The sequence below is a fragment of the Helicoverpa armigera genome, chromosome 8 (genome assembly GCF_030705265.1).
Source record: "Helicoverpa armigera isolate CAAS_96S chromosome 8, ASM3070526v1, whole genome shotgun sequence".
Lineage (NCBI taxonomy): Eukaryota > Metazoa > Arthropoda > Insecta > Lepidoptera > Noctuidae > Helicoverpa > Helicoverpa armigera.
The window spans coordinates 10,048,527-10,070,763 of record NC_087127.1 but is presented as its reverse complement, the minus strand read 5'-3'; the positions used below and the strand labels follow the sequence as shown (position 1 = coordinate 10,070,763).

Below are 22,237 nucleotides of genomic sequence, written 5' to 3'. Positions count from 1 at the left end.
GACGGATGTCTCTCTACTTAAGTAATTAAACAATAAAATCATATTATAATTATAACCACCGCGTCCGGCCACGTCGCACCTTACCGATGATAAAGGAACGATAGAAAATTATATAAAAAATAACACCATACGCAATCACGCAACCGACCACAACTAATTCGCTGCGAACAAAACGCTCTGAACTAAAATCTAAAATATTATCTGCATACCTTACAAGCCCGTTAAATTCAACATTAACATAACGTATTCATTTAAACCATGACATTTCACATTTTGTAATAAATGTTCTTTCCTACGGCGCATCAATTAAGAACCGAAAAAAATGTATAATTAGCTCTATTAAGACAATAAAACTCTTAATGATACCGCAACAGTCGTAATATCCGTGCGTTCGTGAAAAAAATATGTAATTATACTCATTATTTAAATAGGTTTTTTCGTCCATTACGGCATAGCTTTAATGGGCGGCAGAGTGAAGCCGCTATCTTGAATTCATTAAATCGATTGGATTCGGTAATCACCTAATTACGACTCACGTGATTTCGATGTTAAGAGTTTTAATGCGCGAACCGTGTATTTCTGATTATCCCAATCTGTCTAATTCAGTCTAATTAGTGACATACCCTCCGTTGAAAAATAACGGACGTATTCAAAAGCTAATGTAGGTACTGAAAAAAAACCGGCCAAGTGCGAGTCGGACTCGTGCACGAAGGGTTCCGTAAATTACAGTTAAATCAACCTATCTCAAAAACTATAAGAGATACTTTGATCAAACCAAAAATCGTTGAAAGAGTTAATTAGCATGCATCACCTCTATTTTTTTTAGAATTTTATACCCCGTAGTTATAAAAATAGAGGGGGGGGGGACATACTTTTTACGACTTTGAGAGCTGATATCTCAAAAACCGTTCACTTTAAGAAAAATGTTTTTTAGAAAACTTTATATCATTTTAAAAGACCTTTCCATTGGTACCCCACACGGGTATGTACATCGAAAAAAAAAATTTCATCCCTCAGTTACATGTATGGGGGGCCCCACCCCCAATTCTTTTTTTTACTATTTAGTGTCATATTTTCGGTTCATACAACACATATTCCCATCAAATTTCATCACTGTAGTACTTATATTTTCCGAGTAAATCGGCTGTGACAGACGGACAGACGGACAGACGGACATGACGAAACTATAAGGGTTCCGTTTTTGCCATTTTGGCTACGGAACCCTAAAAATGGTAATTTTGTTGCGGAGGTGACGTTTTCAATTGCATTAATATTAGTCGAAATATATTTTTTCTGCATTAGTTAATGCAGAATCATATTCTGCTGTCAACGTGGTTTAGTGCCTTTTTAAATATTTGTTTAAGTTGATGTGATGATGTGAATAATAAAGTCTATTTGCATAAAGTGGCAAAAAGTGATGGACTAACACTTTAATGGGTTTTGAGGTTTTTTGTGTTGTATTGTGTGGAACCTAGAGACCACCTGGTGGGATGTTTAGTGGTTACAGCTACTAGGCCCGGTGGCCCTCAGGCGGTAGGTGAGTTGACGTGACGTTTTGACTTGAATTGAAAGATATTTGTACGTATAAATTATATTGTATTTTATTAGTGTTTCAGACTACAGTTTCATGTTAAAGTTGGTGGCTTTATTTTACTACCATTAGATTTGATCGGGGTAAGGTATAGACTTCTTTTTGAATCAGATTCCGTGAAATGGTTCCCATGGGACGCGGGAGAAACCGCTGACGAAAGCTTTATATTTTCCTTAAAAATCTACGGTTTACCTAAGATATCAAACATGATAACTGACAAGTTGAGATTCTTGTACAGAATCTGCGCCACAAAAAAATCCGATAAATACAGAGTCAGTGTCTTTGTCATAGCATGTTACAAGCAAGAATATATAAGTTCCTTCCACAATTGTTGCTGCTAAAAATAGGGTAAAAATAAGAAACTTACCAGGTGCACTAACGCTTAAATTCAAAGGCGAGTTGATGACTGGGTTGGAGGGCATAGACGATAAGCCTTGAAGATTGGCGGCAAGCTGCGACATTTGTTGCGACATTTGTTGCTGTAGTTGCTGCGACATCGGCGCCATGTTTTGTTGCATGTTCGCCAGGTTCTGCAGGTTTTGGAACATTGACGCCACTGTGGACAAAGGAAACATTGACCATACGAATTTTTTGTATACTTTAAGTTGAACTACTGGGTTAGGTGATAGACTATTTGGTTGAGTGGTCGATAAACTATAACCACTTTTTACGGCAAGTTTGGCAGGAAGACTGTCTCCTTTACAATATCTACTAAGTACTGTTCTAGCTAGAAACTGAACCACTATATGTTGTTACGCTTAATTGTTTTGTCTCTGGCTTATCTGATCTTGAATCAAACAAAATGAGTAAAAGTATTAAGGAGTACTTAGTGTATTATTGCAATAAGATTTTTCTTCGGAACAGCTTTACCTTAAACTTAACATGAACTTTTAAATTATATCCCTAATTACTAGTGATGCTATTACTTATCGATGTCGATTTTATATCGCTTTCCAAATCCAAATGGAAAATCTTATATCACAAACAAATACGTCACAGAAATAACAATAAAGCGTTAACATAAAATATTATGAAGTCATTATTTTATATTAGGTACTCGATGCTATCTCGATTCTCAATGAATTTCGTAAAGATACAGCTGTTTAAAATTTTATCGAGACCCTCTTTCACTCGGAAACTTTTTAACAATGTGTGGTCCGTATTATGGATAGCTTAGTTAATGATATTTAGACATTTATTGAAGTCTTTAATAAAAATTATGGTATAAATGATGCGCGTTTTGATATTGAATTTGACGATTTAGATAAGAAAGATTTAAATATTTGGGCGGTGGACATTTGTGGTAGTTTTAATGTAAATTAACATTTGAATTGCCGAGTTTTGGATGCTCTATCAATTTCCTAATCAGGTAAAATGGACCGAATTTGGTGAAAATTTTTACTGCACAAAATTGCTGAAACTTCCAGTTTGATTGCAATCTACACATGATTAGTTTGTTAAGGAAGTTTAAAGATTGATTTAACAGTAGTACCTAAAGCACTGGATTGAGGGACTTACAGTTTTCCAATATTCTATATTCAATGTCATAGAAAATACATATAAAATCGGAAGTAATAAATGAATGTAGTACGAACTCACTGGAGCCATTCAGATGTGGCTGTTGATGCGGGGTGCGCGCCCGGGGCGAGGGGGTGCGCGGCTCGGCTAGCTGCGCGCGCGCCGCCCCCCCCTCCGGCGAGCTCGCGCCGCTCTCCCGGTCAGACTCCGCCTGGGAAAAAAGGAACGAATTTAGATATGAAAGAAATTTTGAAAAAAATACAGTTTTTTCCACCAAAATGTAACTATGGAACCACTGGGCTGATTACAGAATTGTTGTGTGTGCGAGGGCGAATCGCGAACGCTAAGCGATCCTAAGCGAATCGACAACGCGCAACATTGGCCACAAAGTAGAATCAGACTTTTTTCGCGTCGCGCTGCGCCTCTTTGCGTTCGCGTAGAAATTGCTCACATAGGACGCATGGAAAATTCTTGAAAATTTTCATAGTTTTTCCAACACAATTTAACAAACCACTTAGCCGATTACACAACTTTGTCAGTTTGCTATTTCCAGGCTTTTATTTCTATCATATCTTAAGTCTATAATTAAAAATCAAAATAAAGAGTACGGCAGATGTCTCGTTATATAATTTTGATGATGATTTCTCACAAAAATGTGATAATTAAGCTAGTATAAATCACAGACTTATTTTCACCATTTAATTGATTAAACACATTTTAAATATTTTTTTTATAATAAAAAAAGATTTCTTTTTACAATATTTTCAAAAAGTAAATGAGCGCTACAATATTTTTCAACGCGTGTGAAGTTGCGCTCCAAGCAACACAGATGTCGCACTACTCATCACTGTTCCTATTGCAAACATCAGTAGGAACTATTTAGCGTTATTGTTAGTGAAATATCAAGCTTTGCCTTTTCATGCGATTGTGTAAAAGAAGTTAGGGACGTATTTTCACTTAGTAGTTACACGGGTAAAATCGCTGATGGAAGCTAGTATCAAAAATATAAATGAGTTCAGAATAAAATGGCATTCGGATCATTTAGGTGAGTATATAATATAGTTTGGAAGGTGAACTTAGCGGGTTTTCATCTGATATCGCGCACTCTTATTTAGAGCACCTATGTAGCAATGCGTAGCTATGCACCCTAACTATCAGATTGTTCGGAGGGGTGTTAATTTTTCGCCCTTAATGAGTGTATTGAGTATTGTGAATTTAGTAAGCTTTGGGCCTTTGAAAGATACAAAGGAGATCATTCAAGTCTCGAACATTTTGTACCCAAAAATGAAAGAGCTGGCCAGAAGAAAAAAGTAGTAGATTCTTGTAGAGAATAATGCCCTGAAGATTTTTTACTACTACAAGAATTGTCTACAATTAACCCCCAGGCTGCTATTTGACTTTAAAAATACCAAAAAACCTACACTGTTTGGAGCATTACATTACAGCCCCAAACTGAAGAAGGCAGCCGCTGCCTTAAAAGGACTCCTGCCCAGCCTGGGAAGGCATCAAATGACCCCCCCTCTCGCTGTGGAGAAGTCAGACTCTTACTGGCTAAAACCCATCATGGGGAAACCAGGGCCGCGGTAACTCTCGAACAATCCCGCAGCCCTGGCAGGTTCTGACCATGGTGGGCCCCACTGGGGTTTGCTGACTGTCTGAGGAGGGCTTGGGTCAACGCTGGCCGCCGACATGGGCCTGTTGTCTCCAATGAGCCTTCCTAAACTCTCCGGCCACAGACCGACGTCTACGGTGCCGGGAGTCTTCTCGACACCCGACGCGTGTGGTAACTTCCACGTCCAGCTCAGCGGATGGGATGAAAGGCGCGAACTCTCAGTTATTCCACCAAATCCTACTCTGGCATGCTTCGCAGAAGGAGACGAAGGTATCCCATTTCCCCTCGCCCCTGTTGAATTTCGAGTGGCTCATCGTCGACGGCGTGCATTTTTCACGCCCCCCTCTGAGAGTCAGCAAACCCCAGGAGGCCCACCAGGGAAAAAACCTGCCGGGGCTGCGGGATTGTTCAAAAGAGTTACCGCAGCCCTGCTACATGGCCAGAAGGAACATGATGGGTTTAAATCAGTAAGTCTCCTCGGTGTCGCAGGAGAGGGGGGGGGGGCTATATCGTAGACCATCGATTAGTTAAAAGAATACTGTGGACGTTATATGCCGTAACATTCAAGTATAGATTTTTTATTCACGGTTCTCACACTTTAAACACAAATAGCAGTCTGGGGGTTTACCGAAGACATTCCTTATTATAGTAAAAAATCTTCAGGGCATCCTCGACAAGAATTGTAAGATATTTTTTCGGGGACAAGGCCTATCGGGGCTGCGGGATTGTTCGAAAGAATTACCGCGGCCCTGGTTTCCCCATGATGGGTTTTAGTCAGCAAGAGTATGACTTCCCCACAGCGGGAGGGGGTCATTTGATGACTTTCCAGGTCCGTCAGGAGTCGTTTGAAGGCAACGCTGCCTTCTTCAGTTTGCTAATAATGCTCCAAACATTGTGGGATTTTTTGGTATTTTCAAAGTCAAATAGCAGCCGGGGGGTTAATTGTAGACGAATCTTGTAATAGTAAAAAATCTTCAGGGCATTATCCTCTACAAGAATCTACTATTTTTTTACTCTGGCCGGCACTTTCAGTTTTGGGTACGAAATGAATGATCTCCTTTGACTGTGCAAAGAGTTTTGGCTAATGAAGTTTGGCTTATGTGTGGTTAAACTTATTAATTAAATATAAAATCGAATTTCTTGATTAATTACTATTATAAAAATAATGATATCAGATATTATAGGCAAAATGAAGATGATGAAATATGGATTTATTGAATTATACAGATTCTAGATTCCGATTTTTATATCATGAGCAATTTAACGGGCACGTTAATTTAAAATTAATCCATTTAATAACCGGATTTAGGTATTCGATTTCTTATTAGTGTCTTATATTTCTTATGATTGATAACAACATCTACACAAAGAAAATAATTAAATATTATTACCTACAATAATAACATTAAAAAGATCCGACTAAATTAATGAGAAAAAAAAGGACAGTTATTATTAAAAAATTTACTACCTCAAAATAAATGCGTTCATACACTGCTATTAATATTTTAATTAAGGAAGCCATCTTTTATTCGATTCTCATATAAAGCATTGTGCAGCTTGTAAAGTCATAAACTATTTATATTGCAATTATTATAAGTACTGAATAAGGTCAGGCTACTTGACTTTTAATTATTAACCACTATTAAAATATAACTGTAAGGAAACGCCTTGAATAATAATTATTAATAATTCTTTAATTTGTTATAATTATCGGTCGGTGTTACAGTTCCTTGCGACTTTGTTATAAATATTCACGTGGTTAAAAAATATGTTAGGAAAGTAATTGTAGGGCCCTTCGACGGCTTGCTTAGTAAGTGAAATGTTTTCAAAATTGCAACAAGGTTTTATTAAATAGCTTTAGTGGAAAACCGGCTATTAAATCCTGTTTTAAATTATGCAACTTAGTTAATTTTGTAATTTCTCGCAAAAAATATCCATAAGGAATATAAGGACTTAAAAATCGACACATATTTTTTGTAAATCACAAGGTAATCACTATTTTCTTTAATAAGAACAAAATAATAAAATATTTTATTACTCACGAAAGATAATGTCATTCTCTCCAGGCCTGATAATTTCACTGATCACTGTCTCTATCAAATAAGCATTACTTTATAAAAAACTTTAATCAAATCCATAAAATCTTTAAAAAACTGCGAACTTCGTTGAAACTTTGTCAAACTTCAAACGTCCGAACGGAATGTGTGACGATCGTTCTATTTATTAACAAATATGTTATATCCACGACGGTTATCCGAACGCGCGAAAACTTTTTCTTTACTATACAAAAGTTGTATTTAGAACGGAAAAATAGAGCATAGATAACGCCCGCGAAAAAGAAACGCCGCGCACTATCGACAAAGCGTTCACGTTTTTCTTTTTTTTTTAATTTATTTATCAACGGCCGGTAACACATACAGCCGCGCGGCCAAGTTGCACAGCGCGGAATGAAAGCGCGTCATCAGTTTAAAAAATCAACCCCTTCGGTGGTGGGTGGAAAAAATGCGGCCCCGCGGGGCGTTGGGTGGGCCCACCGAAATCCTTGCCAAAGCGATCGGCATCGGTCCGACTTGTCACTTGTCGAATAAGCATGATAATTAAAGTTTTCGATTAGTTTTTTATTCGTGTTTCTTTAGAGCTTTCAGCACGTGTCGCGTACAAATTCGCTTTCAGTTAACTCGATAGCGATTTTATTGGTTAGCGTTTGATTTGTGATCTAACTTTTCGTCTTGAGACATTTTTCATTTGGATTTTGGTAATTAATTGATTTTGGATTGATTAGCGTGTTAAAGTAATACGTTTTATTGGAATCTTTATGATTTCTTAGAATTAGTTTCTTGAGTTTTGACATCAGAATGGCATAGCTAGTTTTTTAACATAGGTACTTGGATAGTCTTTGTGAAATATATTTTTATCAGCGTTTAATAGTAGGCGAATAAAGTTTTTGTTTACTGCGCGTTGTCGCGCGTGCCATAGGGGCTTAGTGATGAGAATGTATAGTCGTACTTATAGCTACAGTTATCGGTTGTTTATTCTGAATCAGAAAATGTAGGTGGCTTTTATAGAGTAGGTACCTAGTAGTAGATCTTAGTGCTAGTCTACCTAGTAATAAGTTATATTAAAATAATTCAAATTTCATGTGACCCAAATGTAATTTAAGCTTACCAGCCAAAAGCTCTAAGCACCCCGCAGTTATTTCAAATTGGACAGAATAAACAAATAAAATTTATTTCATACATTCTATATTGGAACACATAAACATTGGGAACAAATTGAATACAAAAAGCTTAAAAGCACAATCAAAACTCCACCGGGCGCTGACTAATGAAAAAAGTTGAAAAAAAAATTATCATCAACAAGTAACATTCGGAATAATCAGCGGTACACGGAAAAAATCAGTAATTATTCAGATGAAGTTGGACGAACGAAGGGGGTAAGGGGGCAAGGGCCGGCCAAAATAAAAACGGCGTTGCGTAGGGGTGACACCCGTCCCCCCTCGCCTCTACAAATGTTATCTAACTGCGTTCGTTTCGCGTCGCGGCGCCGTTTCGCTCTGAATTAGCGCCCGAACCGGCGAAATTTCAATTTGTACTCCATTTTTTTCTCGGATAGTTGGTCCTAATGGAAAAGGCTAGGCGATCACGGATTCCGTCTGAAACGGGCACCGTGAGCACTGACGAGTTTCTAGTCGCAGCTAGGGTTAGTGCAGGCACGGCGGCAGTGCGAGCCGCGGCTCTCTGATTGACGCAAGAAACATGTGATTGTACGCGTCCTCATTTGGGCGGCAAAGCGCGGGTCATTATCGGGCGTCCGCGCACACACGCGTCGCATTGTCCGTTCGGGTGTGTGTGTAGATTTTTACTCATTAATTTTAAAACGCTCCGGATTTTTTTCAGGGCGGGTGCTAGGGGGCCAGAGGGGGCCGAGGGGGACGAAAATTGGCGATGGCCGCCGGGTGGGGTGTCACCGACGGGGGTTATTAAATAGATTGGTCCGCGGCCGAACGGAGCCGCCGATCTGCACTTGTACCTCGCGTCATTAACGGGTTGAGAACCGATTTTAAATCGTGAAATAACAGCCTGTTACAGGAAAAGTTGAACGCGGCTTATCGGTCTCTCCTGCCCGTGTTCTACAAGCTTAATTGCATTAAAAGTGTATTTTTATTACGACAATTTTTCTATTCATTACTTGGGAGATGTTAATTGTCTTGTTTATTGAGTGGGCTGTCTGTTTTCTTGCGTCGTGTGGGGCGCGGGGCGTCTGTAGTGCAACAATACACTGTCACGTTACACACACACGCGCCGGCCGTTTTTTCCGCGGCCGTTCGGCAGTGGGTGAACAGGGGTGTATGGGGGGACGAAATGTGAAAAATACTCGAAAAAAGGCGAAATTGTAGCAGATATATAATTAAAGTCCAACGTACAGCAACAGCGTACAGCGATGTATTATGCAGACACGTTCTCGGGTGTCGCGGCCTGCCCAATACACGGTGTCCAGTGTCGAACGAGCGCTCGACTCGACGCCCGACAATGTTTCTGCGATTGTTCCGTCAAATGCGGCTCTAACTCACTCTTGCTTTTAGACGTTTGTTTTGACAACACTTCTAACTTTCCATAAATGATTAGATACGTTAAGTTCCTCTTCAAATAGCCCATTTTGCAAGTTCTTAATGGAAGACGTCTTATTATTTTCGGTTCTAAAAAAAGTTTGGGACCTCGTAGCTTTTAAGCTAATCTCTCTTAACATAATAATCTCAGCGAATCCCATACAAAAGTTTATTTAAGATGAAACTTCAAACTCTTTTGAACACTTGAAACAATTCAATTATCACATAAAAGCCCTCAATAACAAAATAATCGAATTCATTGTAACATCGAGAGTAGATCTCGAAAATATAAAACGTTCGTACAGTGGGGGGTACACACGACAGATGGTTAGAAGGGGGGTTCGCGATTAATTTAACATTAAATTCAATAATAACCTTCCATTTATTGCGTAATTTCCTTTCAATTACCTTTCATTTATCGCTCTGAAACTGGATTACAAATGTGATCAACGATTGAAATGTTTCTGTACTACGTATCTACATTATCTATGTACTTTATGGATTTTAGTAATTTGCCTGTCGGTCGGTACTTTCTGGGCTAGTGTTGTTAATAACAAAGTCGATTAGTTTAGTCGATGTTATCTAGATTTGATATATTCGTAGCTATCAGCGTATCCGGTATAATTGTGTGTGTAATGAAGTTTATTTGATGGATTCAATTATGTTTTTAGTTTTTTTTGGGCGGGGCTGTTCGCTGGTATTTACATATTTTTGGAGTAATTACTGCATATTGTAATTAGAGCAATATTTTATATGCTTCATATTATTTTAATTTAACGTTTTGTTTTTATTTGTAGTATTAATTTTAATGAATTAGTTGATGCTAAAATCCGTTAGTAACATTCAATGATGTAATACGAATTATTATGTTTATTTTGTTCACACAATACTCGGTAACCCTCAGGTTCACGACACTTAACTGACGTTACAGGGACATCGGTATTGAATCAGCCCCCACTGTGCGGCGCGTGGGCACTCGACTCGAGTCAGCACACTCGATTCAACTGACTCGATTGTTCAGACATAATCGCCTAAATTTAAATTTTTCAATTTACCATTGTTATGTTCTATTTAAAATTTTGATCGACGACGCAATTAGTGCACGCTTGTAATTATGATGCTTTTGTGATGTTAAACAAAAGAAATTATAGTGAGTTTTAGTAGTGATTTAATGCTTTGAAGTCATTAGGTACTTCACAACTTAGTCAAATTTTTTAGTTTGTACATTAAGATTTTTAACGGAATTCCATTTTTTTTGCAATAATTTAAATTAATGAACACCTACACTCGATTTTCGAATATCTTCAAAAGCAGTGCAAATCGAAGTAGGAATCGACTATCATTATACGATTAAACAGAATCGACATTTGCGTCGAAGTAAAGAGTCAACATCCAAAACTCGGTAAGTACACCTGTTCAATCGCCATCCGCCGACTGTGCAGTGTGCAGTAGTTTTTCAAATATGCAATTTACTGATTTAAAAAAAGAAGGCTTCGGCTTGTGGGCCGGTCGCCCGGTGGGGCCACGGAAAATGGCGTAAAAACTCGACGAAAAAAACCATGAAAATAGTAGGCCCACGTATGGTAAATAGCGTCGAATGTTACCCCCTTGCCACCCGTGCTAATTTGTTACCCCGGGTATGTCCGCGTATTGACTTTAATGTCTCATACCGCCAGTGAGCTGACAGTCGTAAAAGGTCGTATGTCGTCGTATCTTGATTCTCTGTGCTGATGATCTACCTATTTCGTTTGTGGGTTTAGTATAATAAATGTACTAGAATAATAAACTTAAAAAAAAAATAATACTTTCAGTGAGGTCATTGAGTCCTTTATTACTATGCGATCCTTCAATGTTGAAACGAACACTCGAAGTTATATCTCCAAGTATTTGTACCAAATGAAAAATCTACGCACATTAATATCTCACACATCGCAACATCGAAATTACTTTCAAAGTAATTTTCCATACGTAATGCGAAAAATAAAAAGAAAAACAGTAAAAGTTCGCAGTAGAAGGCGGAGGCAAGTAGTCGGTAATGTGCACAATACGCCATCCTAACATAATGGACATACGTAATAAAGGCTATTATCATTAGCCGTAATTGCCAGTCTAGTTATACGATATACCAAGCCGTTGGTAAGCAAATTAAACTCTTTTTTTAAGTTCAGAGGGTGTGCAATGAACTTTGATGTTCCGAGTGAGACAGCGATATAATTAAGTGCTGCTTTTTAGTCGAGTTTAATCGATTATTGTTTGCCGATCGCGTCAATTGCAGTGTAAACTAATTAGTGTTAAGTAGGGTTCTTTTACTTGCCAAGTAGTTTGTTATTTTTCTATATTTTTTCTAGATTAAAATTCTTTGCGTTCTCGTTATAAAACTAGGTGTAACACCCGGCTTCAGTTTTTGTAAACTCGCAGACGCTTTTGCACTTTCAAGCTACCAAAATATTCTATATCCTGAGCCTACGAAGTCTAGGAAATACACCGGTTGAAATGTTAAAAACAGTAATGAGAATCTAATCTACTTAACCAGTACAAGAAAAAGTGTGCTTTCGTCAGTGTAACAATGTCACAACCGCCACTGTTTACAAGAACTACGTCACGCTACTATCGCGATACTTTTTAAAATTTTAACAATGTACGGGAAACTTAGATAATCTGACTAACCTGAGACGCCTTTATCGTGGCTTCTCTTCTGCCAAAGGTCTGTAAGAGAGTGCTCGTCATAAGTACGTCGTATGTAAGTGTGTGCGTCAAGTCTTGCCTACGTCGCGTCGTATGTGCCAGTAAGTTTTATGCTTGTGTTGTTGTAAGATTTTTGTCTTGTATGTTTCGATGTTATAGGAAATGTATTAGTCCGCTATCACTATTTGTCGAGTTGCTTCGCCCTTCTCGTAAACCAGAGTTTTTCGCATAGGTAGCTAGAGACTTGTACTCATAGCGGTTCCAGTAAGTTAGATGCTCTAAGGAGGCAAATTATACACCGTATAATGTATACTTAGTCATTATTCTTTGAGAACGTAAACATGAAACAATATAGAAGTACTGTAGTACTGTAGTTTAAAACTTTAGGTTATTGAGAAAGCTGTTTACTGGTTTTGAACTCGTTAAAGAGTTTAAAAAGGGTTATTGCCATCCCTAGATGTTGTTAATATAGTGTCTTTTAACCTTCCTTTAGACATCCGATTGAGTTGACATAGCTTGTTAATTGTTTTTTTTCTTCTATTGATTAAAAGAGGCATCATTTCCTTTCAGATAAATGCTGTTCCTGAAGTCAGACTCTACATCCCAGCTATGTGAGTTCATTTAATTTATTATTTATATTTTAAATAACAAGTATCAAAACTGATACAACTTCACTTCCATAATTGTCCCATACAAAAAAAAAACCGCAACTTAAACTTAATAGTTAATTACTTAAAAAAAATAACGAAAAAACAATACGCAAAAGAAACTAGCATGACACAACAAACCTTGTATAATTAGCATACATTATAATTATCAGTGTGCCAGGAGACCGCGTTAAAACAACTATTACGTACCATTATGGTTTATTAAGTTTTTTTGATTATCCCTAATTAAGCACAGTGGACCGCGGCCAAAACATAGAATTTATTTCCTACGAACTAATTGTCTTGTAGGTGTGACTGCTATTATTTTAATTGTGACGTCAGGCTTTAATTGGCATTTATGTTTGTATGTCATGTACTTATTGTTCGTGAGGCAATGTGGGATAGTCGGTTATCATCTTCCGAGCCTCTTTCCCGGGTTCGAAGATGAGGACGGGGGATAGGATAATCGTTTGTCTTGAACAAATTTTGTCTTGTGATGGTCATTTTTTATGGTCAATTATTCGCCTTGTTTTAAGCTATAGTTTTTTTCCTTATTTGAATGTACAGAAAAACATCGAGGAGTATGTAAAGCTGATTCATTTAAATCTAGAATAGTGTATTTTTTTGAACTAATTAGAATTATGTCAGTATATTGCAACAAATGAAATTGCCACAAAACTGAAAATATCGTTTCCAAACCCCACTTTTTAATAATCCAAATAGGCAATTTCTTTCCAGTAAAAGTTCTAATGGGGAAATAATTGGGCCTTCCACTTACGTGGATATTAGTCGGCGGTGTGTGAGACGCCTAATACCGGCCGATTACAATGTGATAAGTAAAATTTTAAAGCAAGCCATAATTATCATACGTGTACCTATTTATGAAGGAATTTTTATAATATAGAAAGGTGGAAAGAATGAATTAGTCAAATTAAATGTTAAGGTGACCTCTCACGGTCTTTGTTCAACACTGTTGGACACTGAGATTGATGTAGCAAAAATGTCACATAACTTTATCTAAGTAGTAATACTACAAAGAAAAAAACAGCAGCCTTCACGTAACCTACAACTTTCTACGCCATCCTACTATTAACAACAAATCGTAAACCTATAATTACACCGTATCGCATAACGCAAAGACGTTTTGACAGCTAGTACAGTAATGTGCTATTTAAACAGACTTGTCACATGGAAAATGGCATGTGTATTTGACTTACGTACAAGTATACGGCAAACTTTTAGTCGGCTGATAGTTTTTGTGGCTCATAAATCAGTATGAAGATCAATGGTAGTATACCTATTGATCCTGGTCGATTTCGGCCACAGTGACTTGGATCTGCGCTTAATTTTGAGAGCTTCGCCGATGTGCTCTCCAGTGACTGACAAAGCCAATTTTTGCAGCAACGTAACGAATGGTAGTACGCACATTACAAAGATCAGATATTTAGGCGGCGTCAGACCGACTGAAAACTTTGATTGGAATCATGATTTTACTTTAAAAAATGTTGGCAATTATTAGATCAACTGTCAGCCAACTGTTTAGTTGGTAGTGTGCATAAACAGAAAATGGCATGTGTATTTGACTTACGAGTTACGACTAACTATTGCACATCAGTACTTCAAGTCGGTTAACAATCGTCGGTCATTTAATTGTCTTTTGCTATGACTTAATTGTTAGGCTTGACTTTGAAGACCTGTAATGTTTTAAGTCCAATTAGTACTGTTGAATGGGAAAATTAAGTTGCAGGCTTATGTTGAATTGTGGACGTATTTCTAGTTATATTATTATTGTTTTACAGACGTAAATGAAGATAGGAAAGTTGTTGTACAATAGAAACATTTGTGTATTGATATTCTCTATTGCAACAAATACTTGTAATTAGGTGTTATAGATATTGAAATACTAGTACCTAATTCTCCCTATTTTCCACATTTGAATAATGAAAACAAGTCTCAATTAAAAATTATCACTTAATTTAATTATAAAAGAACCACCACAAGAATCTTCAACGATCCTTAGAGACTCGTAAAAGTTGAAAGTGTTTACATGAAAACGTTCTAGTGTGTAGCGAGTTATTACATTAAACACTAACTTGCTGTCGTAATAGTGTCTGAGTAGAGGGCCGGACTGGGCCATTAAGGAGGGGAAATTAGTGCATTATTGACTGATTTCCCTTTTCAACTAGCTGATAGACGGCAGTTCGCGTCAGCTTTTCGATTTAAAATACTCCCTGCCTGAATGTTTACTGCATTAGCTTTGATCGATTACATTTTGATGTTTATTTTTTTTGTTCATCGTGACTAAGCTAATGTAATGTTTTTGAATACAGTGCGCCTTTAAAAATGGATTGGTTGTTGCCAGTAATTGTTGTGTTTCCATCATTCTTTGTTGACATTTGTAATTTGAATGCATTTTTCGAATAGGTGCACTTAGCTGGTAATAATTTGTGCCTAATCAGCTAAGGAGGTCGATTCGAATTGAGAACTCTACCACCTACCTCGTTGATTGTAGAATTAGATTAGACGAACTCTGCAGATACGGCGGTGTGGATAATAAAGCAACGCTTGATGTGATTAGGTATAATTTAATTTTCATACCACGAATGAATAGAGCGGTACCAACAAAAGTCGAAGCTATCGAAAATCGTAGTGAACTGGTTCTCTCTCACCCTCGCGACACAACGATCGTAGGGTCTCCAATTAGTTTTTATAGCACGCTTCATTACAGCCAGTGTTAATTATTATTGTGCTGACGAACGCCCTGTTCTCACTCGACGACCTAATTAGAACGGGTGCCGAGTTTTTCCTTTTTTGTTTTCTTGTCAGCAAATTATGAGCATTGGGGTGTGTGCGGTGCTTTGTGTGGGTACATGTGTAGGGGCACTTATGTGCGCGCCGTCGCGTCGCGCGCGCTTAATTCTAAATTCGAATCATAGAATTACCAGTGCCGATTCGAATTTATTTTTCTTAAACGCCATCTTGGCCAGCCTAAATATTCTTTTAATCATGAAATAATCGGTTTAGGGTTATTTTGTAAAATTAGTCCAACGTTCTGATCCTAAAAACATTTTATAAAATTAATTAAGGCGTTGAGTTTAATCACTGTACACGTACAGCTTCTCATTCATTAACCCGAAAGAATTTAAAGGCTTAGGAATATCGACTAGTTTTTGTTCGACATACGTTTTTAGTCCTAATCACTGCAAGCTGCGGTTGTACTCATGAGAAAACAGAATAGGATCTCTCACGTGGAAATTAACGCGCTATTACATTCAATAGTTATTGTTTTTAAACGTTCATTGAGCACTTAGCGAGTCGATGTCTTGTCAGCGCAGCTTCCACGTTCATCGAGATAATAATAGCTCAATAGCGTTACATTGTAAAAATAAGTATAAAAACTATTTCCTCACGCACTCTAGACTACTCTTATAAACTTGTTATCCGTAGAACGCGGCTGTTATAAGTGAAACCATAAATTCACCTAATTGGCACGATTAGAAATTTTAATCATTTTATAGATTTCTTTTGTAATTTTATCGAGTTCTTTATAGCCGTCCGATTAGTTTTCAACATAATAGTTAGTTAAAAATTGATTGTTAACATGTTATTTTAGTCGATTTCACCAATTAAAGATTGTGTTTTTTTTCCAAAGCGTTTATTAAAAACTTATCGTGTGCTTTGTAATTATGAATTGTTATGAAAAGTAGGTTAGGTAGGAGGTACTAATTTTGTGTTATTTTTTGTATTTAAACTATGATTGTAGTTTAGCGCCATATAATCAACGCATAATATTCAAATAGCCGTCATATTATTTGTCTATTTCAACTGTTGTCACATTTCTGGTGTATACCTACTATTATTTATAAGCTTATGTTTCTTAAATATCAGTCTAATTAGCGTCGAAATAGATGTTTAGAAGAATATTCAAAAACGTACACTTAAGTGCTATTAAAATAACAACACATTATATTAAACGGCATTTACATATTTTGACCTTAACAAAGTGATTGTAATTAAACAAGTGAGTTACAAAATGGACTAATTACTTGTTTCTCCATTTTTGTAAAGTGTTTTCGCCAAAAGCTTTTGCCGTCGATAATCCAGTTAAATATATCATTAATTTATTGGCTCTGTTTCATTAATCAGTGCGGATTGAACAATAAAACAAGTCATTGGTATTATTTCCTAACACAATACCCGTTTTCGAGTTTTGCAATGTCTCGGGTGACAATTTATATTTATGTGGCTTTAGATGTCTTAAAGTAGTTTTTGGTTAACTGTTACTTTCATTGCAGTGTACTATAGATAAGTGGGTAATAATTCTAATGACAGATCTAGGTACAGTGGCCGCGTGTGTACCTACCTTTAGGTACCTAATCGTCTGAGTCCGGGTATCGAAGTGGGATATTTTTCATTTTTCTTCTCAAAGGAGGATTGATACCTAACTCGTTTAAATTGATGACGTTCTTCGATACATAGGCAAGTTGGCATATAATATGGGTTCTTACGGAATAGCTTGCACATTTCTTTACACCTTTATAACAAGTTCAGAATATTTTGTGCTAAGTCAAGAGTCTTTAATTACATACATAAAAGTATGGATGTAAGTAAGAGCTTAATAGAATATCTACTTTCTCGAAGACATAATCTTTATGTCTCTAGTAATATTATAATAATAAAGAGAATAGACTGGCTTATCAATAATTTCGCGTCGAAACCCAGCACAGTCCTTTGGTTGTACTTAATAAATTATTCAGCCTAGTTAGCGGTATTCCAGTATTAACATAGCATAAATTGCATATGTCCGGCCTATGGTTATGGATTTATTATGGAAAATTTATTGATCGGAACTAAAGTATGCGTCTTATATTATTTAGTGAGACCAAGGAACGGTATGGTATAGAGTTGTTTATTGGGGAAAGTGGATGCCGGATGGCGATGTTTTTTGGCCATGTAATCTCGTTCTATCTAAGGCCTTACGCCTATTGACGGCTTTACATCCCGCATTAAGGAATAAAAACTTAATTTTAAGTAAATAAAGTCCTACGGTTTTGTTATTCTCGGATAACGTGAAAATAATTTCAACAAAATATAGGTACTATGAAAATAAATGGGATGTTTGGGAACGATTAGGTACCTACTTATAACTATTATTTAGAACACTTTTTATGATTCGTCCAGAAAGTTAACAAACCCTCAAGGAACTGCTAGTTATTACACGAAAAAGTTATCGTAAGCCAAAAAATCTTGTCAAAAATACAAAACTGTACTAATTAATAAAATTAACTACGTATTTGAGGTGCACCTAATTATACTTGCTTATGCCTTTTTGTTCCATCAGAACATTATATTTTTATAATTAGTCACGTTTCCATATTAATTTAATTGTTAATACGTCAAGGGTTTTTACCAGGTGTAGATATTACCATTTTGTTATATGCTTAACGGTTGTTAAAATGAAACCCACAATTAATCATTTTGTTGTAGGTATTAATGGTCTTTGTGTATTTTAAATACTTACTTTAATTTATTATTGGTCATAGCTTCCGCCAATTGTCTCTCTCGTCCCATAGAATCTACTTCACGCACTCGAATAAATTAACCCATAGCCTCCTTGATAAATTGGCTAAAGGCTAAAACTAAAAGAATTAAAAAAAAATCGGGCCCGTAATTCATTCGAATAATAAACTCTTAAGTTTTATAATATTACACACCAATAGATGAATGAATGACTTTCACAAAATGTATTGAAGAAAAGTAAAATTAACTGTAATTATGAAAGGGCACAAACTGCCAGCCCTAGATTTCCAATGCCAGCAAGGTTTTGTTCATTTTTACTCGCCTGAAGTTAAATTTGATTTACTAGGCCGGAACTACTCGAAGTGAGTTACTAGACTAGTTGTTGGCTTTCCTTTCATACGTATAGGTGTCTAAAAAATAAGAGCATCAAAATTCAATGTACTTATCAAAAGCTTTCCATACTTAGGTACATTGTACATTTCTGGAACAATTCGAAGAAATCTCTAGAACTTCATCGTTGTCTAATTCATAACGCAACATTATCTGCATGTACCATTTTGATCCATTTCCAAGAAAACCTCTTAGACCGGCCACCAGACAAGCAATCATTAAAATCTAGCTCACCAACGTCTATTGATCTAATTGTATAAACTAGACAGATCCCCATAAGGATATCAATAACACCTACTTATATCAATCACGTATTCTCACAATGTACCGATTTAATGATCTCAAATATAAAACGTAATGATACTACTGGCCTTAACTCATTCAACCTAACTTGGCCTGTCAACAAGCGAAAATGAACTTTAACACAAAGGCGTAAGAGTTACGTGAAATCTCCATGGTGATTCATGAGATCATACCGGGTGCTTGATTTATTCCTTTTAACCGACTTGACCTACATTCGTGTATTGCCTTTAATTGTTAATAAGCATAATTAAAATGCGTGTTAAACATTATACGCACAAACGCGCGGTTATAGAATGTGATCGCGGATCTTTAAATACTCGCTGGATATGGCATAATTGTGGTGCGCTTTTGATACCGATCGTGAAAAGAATACACATGTTTTACGACTTATGATTTATGTTCGAGATTGGTGAGCTTTCTTGATATTTGTAATTCTGTGTAAACTTACGGGCAGTAAAATTCGTCGTTATTTCAATTAAACCCTAATTTTTAAGATTTTTTATCAGTTTATTTTTTTATATAATTTAGGTACCTACATGCAAGAAATAAACTTCAAAGACAAGCTTATTAAAAAATTACGATGTTTAGGTATGTAGTAGATACCCATAAAATTAAATATCAATACACTAAAATAAGATTTCTTAAATAGTTGGACCTCAATTAATCAAGTCATAATTGTATTATTTTGATTTATCCTTTTCAAATGTCACAATAGCAGATAGACTTGATTGACGAGTATATTTAAATAGGTACAGACTCGAAAATTATACTACATTTTTTATATCTTTGGTAACTATATAATTAGGTTTTAACAGATCTACATATAATAAAATGAAGGCAAGGTTAGATAATGTACCTATTTATATAATTATGTATAGTTCCTAGTACCTACGTACAAAGATGCATTTACTAAGAAGTGGTAGTAATTAAAATGTAATATTTAACAGGAGATTAAATTCTTAATAAGTACCTACTCGTCTTACGTCTTTCTAACTTCATGACGTCATGAGTTTATGGGCCGTTTCATTCCAAAATCTTACGGACGGAGCACTTATTTATTTGTATGTAGGTGTATGTACTAATTAAGAAGTGAAGACCAAAAATTATCCGTTCATTAACTATAGGTAATTACAACACATAAAAATAAAAACCAAGATTTAAAACGTTAAACCGCAAACTTCCCACATACTAATTAGAGAACTAATTAGCACACTTCCATAATAAGACATATAATTGCAAAACGATAATTAAAAAAAAACACATAATTTGCAATTTGAATGCCATAATCGTGAATTGTTAAGTTAAATATACTTAATTAATATATAGTCGGACCAAGGTCGGACATTAAATAAATTACATATTGATTTCGAATCAGAATGTTGATTATAATTTATTGAACATTATCTACTACAATGTTGTTTAATTTCAATAATTATTGATTAAGTATGTGTCTACTAGATTTTGCTGCGACTTTGCATATAAATAAATCTTTGGCTGTAAATCAGAGTCAGAGAAAAATCGTGACTTGTAAGTGTTGTCACCCACTTTGAATAAAGTGGTGCAAGTTTAAAATGCTGGTTAACGGCGCAAAGAAGGATATGGAAGATAAAAAGATGTCCAGGACAGCTCGAAAGATGAGGGTACCTCATCACGAGACGAGACTAACGCTACAAAGAAGGTGCAGGTTTAGAGCCAAAAATATTAAGTTTGCAACGATTACATATCTTGTTTTCTGTCTGTCAGTGACTCAAGTTATTTTTTTTTTAATTGGTTCGACTTGTTTTTTAGTAAAGCTATTCGCGTTCACAGAAGAAAGTGAACGAGTATTTTGTAACATGTTTGCCTTAAAGCTTTTTCGGTTTTGTGTCAGAGATGATTTTCAATAAACAAAACAATCAAACTCTGTATAATATTAGTACAAAAAGACGGAACTTCGTTCTACTTAATATAATAATATCACGATGTTGTTCAATACCAAATAATTATCGATAATTATATTTTCCTTGCGGTAGGTGTTTGAATACTAATCTGGGTTAACTTATGTTAATCGCTTAAGTGTACCTGATTGTGTAATGAGTTTACTCGAGGTAACTTATACTTTGTTACTTTAAGTTACCAAGTTTTTGTATTTTCAATTTCTCGTATATATCTATTTATTTATTTAACAGTTTATGTACACATAAAAACACAAATAAGAATATATAATAGAAAAAAATGTACAACACAGCTTATCTCAAAAGAAACTTCCAGCAGGCCCATCTAATTCTACCTAACTGAAGTTAGCTACTAATAATATCAGATATTCAAAATATATGAATCGTAGAGGAAAGAAAGATAGCAGAGATGTCATAAGGAAGGTAGGTCAGGCGCCTTCTTGTAGGTCAATGTAACGTACGACAGGCGTGATCAGTTACTAGAACTGACAAGGCGTTCGGGATGCTTATCAAATCAAAACCAATCTGTCAGAGATTGATCTTGACTGATTGGTCATTTTATTTTGAAAATATATAATGGGCGACTTCTATTTCATACATACATAGTCAACTTCAAAGCGGTAGAATTACATGATGAGGTTTATACATACATACCATCATCATCATCAGCCTATCGCAGTCCACTGCTGGACATAGACCTCTCCAAGTGCACGCCACTGAGATGGATTTTCGGCTTCTCGCATACATACATAGGTACATACACGTTTACATATTTTTCTTGTACAGAATCTTGACAAGATAATAATCGTTAAATAAATAAAATGTAGGGACACCGATTATATTGACTTCAAGTGGCTTTAACCCTTTTCATTTTGACATTTATAGCTCGCGATAAGTAGCTATGGTAGTTAAACGCACCTACATAATTATCTTGTAGCTTTTAAGATATAGCTTGTATTTTATATAGGTTATTTATATTTCATTTCGTTAATTAATCGGTATTTATAGATTAATATTTTATATAAAATAAACAGGTTGAAGGGGTAAAGTTTGTTAGAGTAACATTGTCACAGTATAAAAGTACTTTTGGAAAGGATAGAAAAACTAGTTAAATAACTGTGTCATATAGGTGCACCACTGGTGTATGTATTAAAATTGTATTAGGTAAACTATGTGTTTCGTAGGTACATATTACAGGAACAACTAATATTACGTATGTACCTTCCAATTTCAAAAATAAAATCCAAACAAACTTTCTCAGAAACACAACGGCATACAAAAATTCACCGCTTACTTATCACAATTTTCGCAACAAAATTATGTTGTCTCAACATCCATGCGTTTAAGATAAAATGATTAAATGTCGAGGTTATTACCAGTAATTCTTGTATTATAATGATTTACTAAGAAATCCATCAATAATCGTTTTAA

General features: G+C 35.9%; 1 protein-coding gene across 11 annotated transcripts in view; it reads right to left on the bottom strand.

The window, feature by feature from the left end:
- The window catches only part of Pdm3 (pou domain motif 3), a 133,213-nt gene that overhangs the window by 31,790 nt on the left and 79,186 nt on the right, over positions 1 to 22,237 (bottom strand). For 10 of the 11 annotated variants that reach the window (XM_049838230.2, XM_049838235.2, XM_021328804.3 and 7 more), the window contains 2 exons: positions 3,191 to 3,320; positions 1,959 to 2,147 (listed from right to left, as the gene is read on the bottom strand). In XM_049838230.2, coding sequence (XP_049694187.1) covers positions 1,959 to 2,147; positions 3,191 to 3,320 — 319 coding nt within the window. Of the gene's footprint in view, positions 1 to 1,958; positions 2,148 to 3,190; positions 3,321 to 6,763; positions 7,167 to 22,237 lie in introns of those variants that run through there. The other variant, XM_021328808.3, reaches the window with a different exon arrangement.